Source organism: Phacochoerus africanus, chromosome 4 (genome assembly GCF_016906955.1).
Source record: "Phacochoerus africanus isolate WHEZ1 chromosome 4, ROS_Pafr_v1, whole genome shotgun sequence".
NCBI lineage: Eukaryota > Metazoa > Chordata > Mammalia > Artiodactyla > Suidae > Phacochoerus > Phacochoerus africanus.
Window position 1 is genome coordinate 46992449 of NC_062547.1, and position 12760 is coordinate 47005208.

The 12760-nt window shown below is 36.0% G+C and overlaps 1 protein-coding gene across 3 annotated transcripts in view; it reads right to left on the reverse strand.

The window, feature by feature from the left end:
* Window positions 1-4614: 4614 nt before the first annotated feature.
* Window positions 4615-12760, reverse strand: part of FAR1 (fatty acyl-CoA reductase 1) — a 71311-nt gene continuing 63165 nt past the window's right edge. For all 3 annotated transcript variants that reach the window (XM_047776239.1, XM_047776240.1, XM_047776238.1), the window contains 2 exons: window positions 10473-10600; window positions 4615-8289 (listed from right to left, as the gene is read on the reverse strand). In XM_047776239.1, the coding sequence (XP_047632195.1) occupies window positions 8127-8289; window positions 10473-10600 (291 nt within the window). In that variant the 3' untranslated portion in view covers window positions 4615-8126. The remainder of the gene's footprint in view (window positions 8290-10472; window positions 10601-12760) is intronic.

Below are 12760 nucleotides of genomic sequence, written 5' to 3' on the forward strand. Positions count from 1 at the left end.
GCAGCAATGGGACCAGGTTGGGCAAACAAAGCTATAGTGACTCTCAAACAGGCTAGGTTTGTACTACATTACCTGGGCTTTGTGAAAAAGATCCAGGGCTAGAGTGTTCCCCTCCTCCCCCCAGAGCTGGAGTTTTAAACTGCCTAAAAGTCAAGATTTTCCCCTTGCATTTGTCTGCCTTAAGGGAAAAAAAGGTTTCCTTTCAGACATAAGGAACTCCTCCTAGGATGCCCAACCTAGGGAATGGTTCTGTGTCTTTTTGAGATTATGCTAATACCTGTAACTAGTGCCAAGGAAGCTCTGTGGATACCCCAGGATCCCAGTACAGACACTTCTTGAAGAAACAATCCTCATGCTCTGTGATGACCTAGAATTTTATGGTTAATAGACTACGGATATATACAATATGCTTGCAGGTAAAGTTCATTTGACAATATAAGAGAGGTAGGGGTATGCTTTTATCATGGTAAGAATTAAAATAATACTGAAATTACACAATGAGGAAAGTGAGGGTGGAAGTGGATGTCAGGGCAATGTGGGCCATTCTTACAGTGTACGCAATATTACTTCTTATGTTAAAGGAAAAAAAAAGTCAAAAGTTGACCTAGGCGTACAAGATGCATTCTAGTATATTGGAAAAGAAGGCAGATGATGTAGCCAGGTGAAAATGTGTCAAAATGTGCCATTAGGCTTTACTATGCTGCCAGATGTTATAAGCACAACCCATCCTCCCAAAGGCTTTAACACTACTGAGCTAAGCCGATTCACAAAGCTTATCCAGAGTTTTTCTCATCTATAGCACATAACACTAGGAATCACCACACACCAGAAATCAAGCGGCCCTTCAATCTAGACAACTAGATTTCTCTGGATAGACATCTTCATAAAGAAAAACTCTAGAAGTAGTACAGGCACCAGAATTAGTGCTTTATGATCTGCTAAGGATTCAGAAGACTGTAGTTAGCATGCCAATCAATATATGTTGAATGAAAGATGTGGTAAAGTTTGTCAATTGTGGAGTTTCTAACTTGGAGCATTTGCATTGTCTTCTGTTAGCATTTCTAGGTGAGGGAAAAAAAAGAGGTTATTGGTGTCAACTTTCATACGCCTTTTGGCAAATGCTTCTTGATTGCAAAATGTTGTATTATATATGAAAAGGAAGCTTAAAAATCCCGGGGCTGAAGGGCAGATAGAAGGAAAGACAAACTTATCAGTTAAGTTGAGACCTTCACTGAGTAACTTCCATGTGCCAGAATCCTTAAAGAACAGGCTGTGCCCTACGGGAGGGCTCATAATCACATGGCGGAAACAAAACAGGTATTTTCAATCTAACAGGGCCTGTTTTCATACAGCTTAAGGCAAAAACCCTTATCATTTCAGATTTTCTCAAATAAGACACTCTAAAATTAGCAATACTTTCAACTGCCTGCATGTAATTATGAGAGGTTCGCATGGCACAGGCTCCTGAACTCAGCTTTAAGGGCAGAAATACCTTCTCAATCTAAGAGCTGAGCACTCTTTGTGGTAGGTGACCCCATAAACTCATAATTAAATGATGTATAACGTGAGCATTATAATGGGAATTACAATGGGAAATTTAAGCTAGCTGGAGGACACTAAGTAGTTACTTGGCTGCACAGAAAGGACATACACTCACAGTTGGTACCAAAGAAAGACTGAGTTAGAAACTAGCAAGCACAGAAAATATTTAGCAAGTTTACCAAAAGCATAACAAAGACCTGGACAATTTCAAGGGCTATCGTAGCGTAGTAAGTTGTTGTTCTCTAATCATAAGACAAAAATGCCATCTCAAGATCCAGAGTTAAAACCCAGGATGGGAGTTCCCTTCATGGCTCAGTGGAAACAAATCTGACTAGCATCCATGAGGACGGAGGTTTGATCCCTGGCCTTGCTCAATAGGTTAAGGACCAGCATTGCTGTGAGCTGTGGTGTAGGCCAGTGGCTACAGCTCTGATTCAACCACTAGCCTGGAAACCTCCATATGCCGCAGGTGTGGCCCTAAAAAGCAAAAACAAAACAAATAAAAACACAGAATGAATGGACCTTTTTTGTTTTTTAATTTTCCTAATGCTTCTGTTTTTTTACCAGATTCCATGTACCCTCATATGTAAGTTACTTTAAAATATAAATTTTGCTTTGGTTTACAAAAAACTCAGGCTTATTGCAGAATATGTGGAAAATACAGCTCTTGATTCCATCCCTAGCCTGGGAACTTCCACATGCCGCAAATGCGGCCCTAAAAAAAGCAAAAAAAAAAAAAAAGATTTAGTAAGTCTGGGTGGGATCTGAAAGCTGCATTTCTGCTGAGTTCCCAGGTGATGCAGATGCTGATGCTGCTGGCCTAGAGTTCACACTTTGAGAACCAGAAAACTGACAGAGAGAGCAGCTGTTTAAACACTGGCGGTTTGTTTTCTCGAAAACACTTAGTGATACTATTTGAGTAGAATTTTTTTCTCAAACTGATTTCATTTAGGAAAAACTTGTAATAGGTCAGTTCACTGCATGTCTAAAATCTATTCATATTCAACAGGAATTGAGTGTCCTCTAGCTAGGAGAATCTTCTGAGTGTTTTTGACCATTTCATGGGAAATTCTGAAAATGCAAAGGCCTTCAGTTGGCCCACATTTGCCTCCACAGATTCATCTTTCCTTAGTCATCTTTTCTGTCAGCACCAAAATATTTCTTCGCAGCTCCCCACTCTTCCCTTTACACACGCCCTTCCTGTGCCTGGAATACTGCAGTCTCTCAATCAGACCACCATTCAAATGCCATACGTTTGAATGAACTCTTCCCTGAAACACTAAGCCTCAAATCACTCCTCTGTGCTTTTAGCATTTTGTTCTTTTCTCTATATGTTATATTAAAACTATGTTTACTTACCTATGTTAAGTCATATAACCCTTAAGAGTAGGCAGTATGTCATATTCCAGTCTGGACCACTGAGATGCTTATAGTGTTCTGAGGGGTATAGATAGATAAACAGATAATTGCAATATAAAACATAAGGTAGAGCTTCTGTCGTGGCTCAGCAGAAACGAATCTGACTAGGATCCATGAAGACTCAGGTTTGATCCTTGGCCTTGCTCAGTGGATTAAGGATCCAGCGTTGCCATGAGCTGTGGTGTAGGTCGCAGATGTGGCTTGGATCTGGTGTTGCTATGGCTGTGGTGCAGGCCAGCGGCTACAGCTCCAATTCAACCCCTAGCCTGGGAACCGCCATATGACTCAGGTATGGCCCTAAAAAGCAAAATAAAAACAAAAACAAACCCAAAAAACATAATGCCTAACCCAACAGTGAGTCAGAAATCCTCTCTGAACTATCCAGAAACATGTTTCTACAGTGAAAGACAGTATAGTGTAATAGACAAGTTTAGTGGACTTCAGAGCTAGACTACCTGGGTTCAAAACTTGGCTCTGCTAGCAGTGTAACACAGATAAATTATTCATACCACACACCTTACTTAGCACACCTACAAAACATGAGTAACAGAGGTGCCTTCTTCAAAGGGTTGCTGTAAGGCACAAATTGGTTAATACATGTAAAATCCTTAGAGTAGCGTCTAGCACATAATGAGTGTTCAACAAGTATTCACTTGTGCTACTTCTATAACGTGAAAGGTGCAAGCTGGTTTTACTCTCAAGAAAACAACCAGGTTGGGAAAATTGACCAAAACATATGAAAGATGTAACATAAATCAGAAAAGTGGGTAATCCCACTCAACTCTATATTTAAGTTCAGGTGCGTTTGTTAAAAACAAAAACAAATAGAAGTTCTAATACTCGGTTGAGTCATGTGAAATTATCTTTTTAGATCAGTGACCATCAAGAATTAGCATTTCTATGTGTTTTACTCTAACATTTTCCAGTTATACCTTGCTCTCAAAAACTGAAGACAGGCTCTCCATAGATATATGTGAGAGAGAGAGAAATAGAAAAAGTGAATTAGGTTTTCTGTATAAGAGCAGAAAATAAAGGAATTCTGCCAGTAAACTATCTTCAGAGGACATCTAATTCAACCCCAACCCCATAAAGCTGTAACATAAACTAAGTCAAATGTCTGGAAGAGAATCCTAAGGTAAATATTTTGAAGAGAATAATTAGGAATGCTTGTATATTTTATTTATTTATTTTTGCCCTTTAGTCCCACACCAAAGGCATATGGAAATTCCCAGGCTAGGGGTTGAATCATGCTACAGCTGCCAGCCTACACCACAGCCACAGCAACACAGGATCCAAGCCACACCTGAAACCTACACCACAGCTCCTGGCAACACAGGATTCCTGTCCCACTGAGTGAGGCCAGGAATTGAACCTGCATCCTTATGGATTCATTTTCACTGCACCACAATGGAGACGCCCAGGAATGCTTATATATTTTAATGGATTCAAAAAAATCCCCACTGCCTCTCCTCTTCTTCTATAAAAGAACAGGTATTATATGTGATTTATGACCCCCCCCCAAAAAAGGAAGAAAAAGATAATTATAGCCTTAATTTCACCCACTGTAAAGATAGTAAACTCATACTTATCATGTTATGCTTTTCTATATAAATGTATTTTATAGTCATCAATTTGCAAAGGAGCACGTCAAACTTAATGTTACTCAAATTTTTCTTTAATAAAGAAAAATCAAAGGAATTAACAAATATGCACAACTATGCTCAAATGACAAAGATGATTTGTTTAGGAATCTCAAGGGTAGCAGAGATGATGTATGCTAAGAGTACCACCATTTAAAAAAAGACATTCATTCTATGACTAGAAAATGCCTCAAGATAAAAATATTAATTCAATTAGAAAATATTTCATATTTCTTTTATCAGAGACTGTAAATTTAATTAACTCATTTCTATATCAAGTTATGCAGTATACATTCTTTTCTCTAGTTCCTTATGCAAAAGATTAGAGAGTTTTTCTCAAAGAGACCAAGTCAGTGCTAATAGTTTCAGGTCAGGGGTTGGAGTCAGTCCTAAATTAGAGCTTGCTTGGAAGGCCATTTATATTCACCTGTACCCCAGCCTGATATAGGCTCTCTCCTTTTTTTACAGTTTCTCTCTATTAATGATTCCTTATACGTATTCAACAGATAAATTACAGCAAATATATTTATAAATTAATATCATTGGATGTGGAGGAGAGTAGCTGGAGCTTAATGATACCATGGCAGTCTCCTGATAATGTTTTTTTAGAAGAACTACTTCATTCCAGCTAATACATAAAAATAATTCCTCAACAAAAAGTACTCATCCTGCCTACAGGCTTCCCCTAAAATGCCGTGTAAGAGACTTAGAATTAAATAAAATTAGGATACAAAAAGTAATGAGTATACCTAAAAAAGGTAAGAAGAGTAAGTGAGAACTGTTTCCTGCAATCCTAACCACATTACCTCATGGGTAATTTTCAGGATAATTATTGTAAAAATACAATAAATACTATAATGGAAATATAGGGATTCATTTATTACTTTTTGGTTTACAAACAAAGGCACCCAATATGTTTCCATTTGCTACTTATAAAAGACTATCGATTTACATTTAAAACAAAAAAGCAAAAAATCCTGAACCAGTTCCTACAGACAAGCACAAAAAGGGAGGAGAAATAAGACTTCCCTCCCTGATTCCAAACTTTATCACACAGATTCAAAAAGTGCTTCTTTTATACTACCCTTAAGAATGTATTGCCACGCTTCTCTGTGTTGAGATTTAGAACATATTATGTTGCCAAGTCAAGTTTAAATACAGTTACAATGGACTTCACAATTGACAAATGCATATGCCAGAATTATAAGAATCAAGAGCAAATAGGGGAAAAAACTCATTTATGAGTTAAGTGAAATATTACTTTAATAGGCTATCCTGTTAAAATTTGAGTTTGTGCATAAAATATAATCAAAAAGAACTAAAAATCATGTCGGGCAAATGACATAAATAGAAATGATTTCCAAAATCTTTACATTTGAATTAGGCTTAAAGACTAGTTGGTGAGGATTAACAACCCAAATATTTTTTATACTAATTTTTGAACTTTATGTTCCAGAATGACATATTAATTCATTCATTAGCTTTCTTTGCAAAAGAATTCTTAACACACAAAATTAATGCAGTGGTCTCAGCACCCTCCCAGTTAGCATTTAAGATAGATTACAAGAACAATGACAAAGTAGACCTCCCATGTACTTCACAGGCCTGATGAAGTATGTCTGGCAGATGTATAAAAATCATAAAAATGTTAACTAGCTTTCAGCACATTAGGGAAATGTATTTGGAGAGATGGAGTACTCAAAGTATAGTGTCTAGAGTTAATTATGTGGGCCATTTTAAATCAAAGGCATCATCATTTATTCCATTTTTAGACACTGCCATGGTCTCTCACACCTTATACAAGGCATGGTCCTAGACCAGAGACTTTAGTATCATTCCAAAGAATATATATAACACACACACATATATATTTACATACATACTTCTTTTAAAATAATGTTTTAAAAGTTTTACTACAGAAAATCTGGCTTCAACACAGAAGCATTTTCCTTTTCAAGATTATACACCTGCATGGAAGAAGGTGATTTTCTTTACATTTAATTTTCTTCACAATAACAAAATAAACCTTTACATTGCATTTAAATTGACAAAGAAATTTAAGATGTAAAGTTCTAGGTAACTTTTTGTATTGTGAACTGACTTCATTAAACATATTCAAGATACACTGTTAACTGTTTAAACATATACAATTTGATCAGCTAAATCAGAACATGTTATACTGATCTGTTAAACCAAATGCATGTTAAAACAGTAAGGAGAGTTAGGTACTCTTAGATTTAACAGGAATTATAATGTATCATTAAAATATACATTAATTTTCTTGCTATTACTTGTTTCTATAATGCACTTCTTTCTAAAAGCTAAAACCACATGCAGAAAAAAATAAATGGTATCTTCAAATTCATTCAACAGTTTGCTACTTTATGTGGTATGTAAATAAAGTTCTTTATTTAATTTTATACACATTATTCTATGCATTATTTTATTTTTCTTGAAAATTCAGCTCTCAAGGTCAAAAGTTAGTATGTGTTTACACACATATGAGAACATTTTCTTAATGTTAGGACTACCTGCAAATACATTCTTCCATAATAACACTTTCCGTTTTCATTAGAAAGACAGTATAAGCCTTTTAAAGTCCTATTAATAAAATTTATAAAGGGAGGAGAGAGCAAGTAGGGTGAATTCCTCCCTGCACCTGCACCTGTTGATCAAAGTCTCAAGTAATCAACCAGCTTCAAAACATGAACAAAATGTCACAGGACTGATTTTTATTTGGTCACAATGTGGTCAAGAAGAATGTATTCCTATTCTTTCTGATACTAACAGTCTCACTTGAATTTTCATTTTCCTTCTAAAAACACATAGTATATGTTGATATGGAGTCTCAAAATCATTTAGATCCAGTAGGGCCTCTAACAATACATGGCCTTTTGATTATGAAAGTAACTGATTGCTTATAGAAAAACGATATGCATCAGACCTCTAATCAGAGAAATAAAAATGAAAACATGTCTTTCCTGTTTGAGACACTCAGTAACTTAGAGGATGATGTGAAAACATTGGCTGTAATATTAATGAAAATAAAACCCACTTCAACTGATTAAAAAAATCAAACACTGAAGAATCAATTATCTATCAAGTTAGCTGGTATTCCTGTCCAAATAAATGCATTTCACTGCACTAAATATCACAATTAGAAAATCACTATATGTTAAGGCATATTTTAATTAATTAATATGTTCCAGAGTTGCACAGTTATACTGGTCAGTGTTTCTATTCCCTACTCCTACCCTCACCCCACCCCTTTTCTTTAGGGATCTAAATGTTAAGCCATGGTTTTGGCGGCTACTGTAGATCTGAGCTGGCATACCACAGCATATTCACTAGGCTTTTATGAGCATAAACATTGAAACGTTACATAAAATGGACCGTAATTTACTCCACACTCTGATCTAAGATGGTTTAATGTCTTTACAAAAGGTGAGATGACTTAAGTACATTTTACATTTTGTGCATTTAGACCACTATATGCATAGATGTTCTAATGCTAAATTCTTGTCTTCAGTATCTCATAGTGCTGGATGCTCGGAAGTAAGACAGAAACTTGTAACACAGACTAACCACAAAGTACCAGATGTTTCTTGCCATTTGTGATCTTGCAATAAAAATGCGCCAAATCAGGATCACAAGGATAGTATTGAAACCGTAACGTATGTTCCTCAACCTGGAAAGCAAATCAAAATGTGTATTGGATACTATTTTCTAAAACAGAGTATCGCAGCATAGCAGGTAATTCAGTCAGTTTTAATCTAATCAAAGTTCAAATACATATTAATTTGAAACTTCTTCAAAAACTAACTAGAAGTCCTTAAATTTCAGCTGACGTCAAACAAACCTGACTGTGCACACTCTGACAGCAGTCCATCAAACTGCATTATCTCTATCAAGGCTAGGGATTGAATGGAGCTGCAGCTGCCGACCTGCGCCACAGCCACAGCAACTCAGGATCCGAGCCGTGTCTGCAACCTACACCACAGCTCACGGCAACACCGGATTCCCAGGCCACTGAAAGAGGCCAGGGATCACACCCGAATCCTCATGGATACCAGCTGGATTCATTTCCGCTGTACCACAATGAGAACCCCCCACAAAGGTTTCTTAAAACAGGATACCTGGGATGCAAGTTTATTTACTTAAGTATTACTGGGCATCCTTCTGTGTGCCTAGTACTGTGCTAGGCAGCAAGTAGTAGGTTAAAAAGACATATCCCTTGTACTTCTAAGGCTTCCTATCTAATCTAAAAAAGTATATTCATTATATACATCATCCTAAAATCAACATTTTTTGGACATCTTTACCTGCTTACAAGTTCCCAAACAAGTGAACTTGCTCCTTCAGTTACAGCTAAAAGCCACATGATCAAAGGCCAAGTGGACAAGTTTTCACTCATGAATAAAATGTGGTAGTTGCTCTACATAGGAGGACCCTCCTGCTCTCAAAAAGCAACATGCACACTTTCTTGCTCATGTTTCAAAACACTTTTGATGTTTTTAATGATGTTAGAAATATAAACTTTTAGATATGCAATAGTACATAAATTTCACTAACTTCAATAGACAGTGCAAGATATAGGACTATAGTTGATCCTAAACAGTATGGGGAACTGGACACCGACCCACCACAAAGCTGAAAAAGCCAAGTGTAACTTTACAGTCAGCCCTTCTTATCTGTGTCTCTAAAGCATCAGTGAATTCAACCAACTTCATATCATGTAGTACTACAGTACATATTTATTGAAAAAATCTACATGTAAATTCACCCATGCAGTTCAAACCTATGTTGTTGAAGGGTTAACTGTACAATATATCAACAACAAGTATAAACAAAAAAGCTTTGAATGAGGAGTCAAAGATCAGTATTCCGGATTGCTCTGCCATTAATAAAATACGACCTAGTCGAACACAACTTTGCCAAATCTCCATTTCCTCCTCTATATAACTGGCTACCCTGTAAAGTCTCAAAGAGCTGAAAGCACAAAGATGTGAAAGTTTTGAAATTATAAAACTGTGTTTAAAAATTACTACAAATAAAAGAGACTGTCATTAAAATTAACTGCATCTCTGAACAATGGATTGATACAATGTTTCCTCTTCTATTTTCTGAGGGTTTTAAAATTTTTAATATTTATTTATTTTCTTTTCACAGCCACCTCTGAGGCATATGAAAGTTCCTGGGCCAGGGGTCAAATCGAAGCTGCAGCTGTGCCCTATAGTACAGCCACAGCAACCCTGGATTCCAAGGTGCATCTGCAACCTACACCACAGCTTACAGCAACAATGGATCTTTAACCCACTGAGTGAGGCCAGGGACCAAACCCTCACTGTCACAGAGACAACTGGGTCCTTAAACCCACTGAGCCACAAGGGGAACTCCTGAGGGGTTTTTAAATAATTAGTATGTGTTAACTTTTATAAAGAGACTAAGATAATAATTATAATCCTATTTTATAAAGGAAGAAAAAAGTTCTATGCTGAATGATGTTTTATATCTCCTTTCCTCTTCTAAAGATGTATTTAAGCAGGGTAAAAGAAAGTTTAAACTACCTCCAGTTTTAAAAATATTTTTATTTTCTTCGAATATCTTTACTTCTTCGGTAGTAATAAAAGAAGAAAAAAGTGATCTTTTTAAAACTAAATTCTACCTTAACTTAGTATTAAGGAACAGTATAAGTTGATGATAATAGTAAGTTTCAATAACCACAGGCTAAATCAATACTACCATAGTTATAGTCCAAAGGCAATCACTTTTCCTAAATACATTATTAACAATATCTCAATCAGTTTACCAAAAAATGTAATATTTCATAATGAGGAGGACAAGATGAAAACAAATCCTTATAAAACTTACTTGTTCAGATGTTTTCTAGCTGCAGGAAGGCCAGACATTTCTTCATTCAATACATACTTCTTAGTTCCCATACAGTAGTTCTCTATGTATTCTGCCCAATGTAACTGCCGTACATCAATATTAAAGGTCTACATAAACAAAAGGAAGTTACTGGTTACTTTCTTGAATATTTTTTTCACAATCAGTCAAAAATTTATACTTTTTCTAAAGGCTAATTCCATATGACATGGTTACAAAATGTTTACAGTATTATTTTTTAAAATCTTACTGCTATTCATGAAAAAGTTTGTATTTCTATTTCACATCTTCCATTAAACATAGAAACATCTGAGAAGATAATCTGAAAACTCATGTCAGCATTTAAAAAGTATATGAAGTATAGGATGAAAGAAGCCTGTACCATTTAAAAAAATGACAAAATCCCCACTGTCCAAATAGATCCAAGTATTCCTTTTATATGTGAATCAATACACTTATTTCTAGTTTCCCTCTATCTACAATATCTCTTCTTTTTAAACATCCTGCACACCACACACATTAATTTTCGTACAGAATAGTACTGACATCAAGAGAAAGAATATGTTATGAAAGCTGGCTTAGGAGTTTAGATGACAGTAAGTAGGCCATTTGATTAAGAGGGTAGATAAATCCAGAAAAGAAAGCCCTACAAAAATGCTATTTCCTGCCAAAATAAGAGGGCCATACACTGCTCAGTGCTCCTCCACATAAAATCAGGTAAATTTTGTGCTGTGATAAATTATTCACTATTTAATTTATCATCACTTCTCTGAAAATGGCAAGCTTAGATAGACCTCTGGACCTCCACCTCCAAAAAAAAAAAACCCAGCATAAACAAATCAAGAAAGAACCATTGCACTGAAATGGAGACTCAAGATATGAGATGTTATCAGAAAGTCATACATATGTGTAACTGGATTCCCACAGGAAGGGTGAAAAAGAATGAAACAAAAGCAGTATCTGAAAAGACAATGGCTGGAAATTTTCCAAAAATGGTGAGACAGCAAGTCACAAAGTCAAAACACACATACCCACATATATACACATATATCTGCATATCAGAGTAAAACTGCAGAAAGCCCAAGAAAAAACTGTTTTAAAACCAGAAGAGGCATTGTAGATTACCTCCAAAGAAACAACTATTGGAGTTCCCGTCGTGGCGCAGTGGTTAACGAATCCGACTAGGAACCATGAGGTTGCGGGTTCGGTCCCTGCCCTTGCTCAGTGGGTTAACGATCTGGCGTTGCCGTGAGCTGTGGTGTAGGTTGCAGATGCGGCTCGGATCCCGAGTTGCTGTGGCTCTGGCGTAGGCCGGTGGCTACAGCTCTGATTGGACCCCTAGCCTGGGAACCTCCATATGCCGTGAGAGCGAACCAAAGAAATAGCAAAAAGACAAAAAAAAAAAAAGAAAAAAAGAAAAATTGGACCAATGTTTAAAAAAAAAAAAAAAACAACTATTAGTCTGACTCTTGACTTCTCAAAAGAAGCAGCAGAAGCAGAAAGACTATGAGAAGGTGTCTTCCAAGTACTCAAAGAAAACTGCTAACACAGGATTCTATAACAGCATAAATATCTTTGAAAAATAAAAATACTTCCAGAAGATTAAAAGCTGAGACAATTTGACATCAGTAGAAGACATATACTAGAGGAAGTAAACTAAAGGGTTCTTCTTAGGCAAAATGAAAATGATTTCAGACTGAAGTCTAGAATCACTGGAGAAGGATCAAGGATGGGAGAAGAGCAGTAAAAGGACAATAATACTGGTAAATCTATATGAATACTAACTGAATAGACTGTGATAATAACAATGATTATGAGGCACATAACATATGCAGAATTAAAATACATAACAATAGCAGATAGGTGTCAGCCCTTGTGTTATCCAAGAAAAAGTGGAAGTATCAACATTATATTAGACCTTAATAAACTAAGAAAAGATACTGTAATCACCAGAGTAAACTACTAGAACACCTGAAAAAAATGTATATACTTCTGTATAACTAATACAGATAGGAAAATATAAAATTGTAAAAAATAACCTCAAAGAAAGCAAAAAATGAAAGAAAAAAGAACTTAAACAGGTGGGACAAATAGAATACTACAGATTTATACTCAAAATTATCAGGAATTACATTATGGATTAAATCTTCCAGTAAGGGTCAAAAATTGACTGGAAAGAAAAAAACTCATATGCTACTTATAAAGGAAATATCTGAAAGGATACAAAAGAGTTGAAAGTAAGAGAATACACAATAGCTAAGGCATGGAAG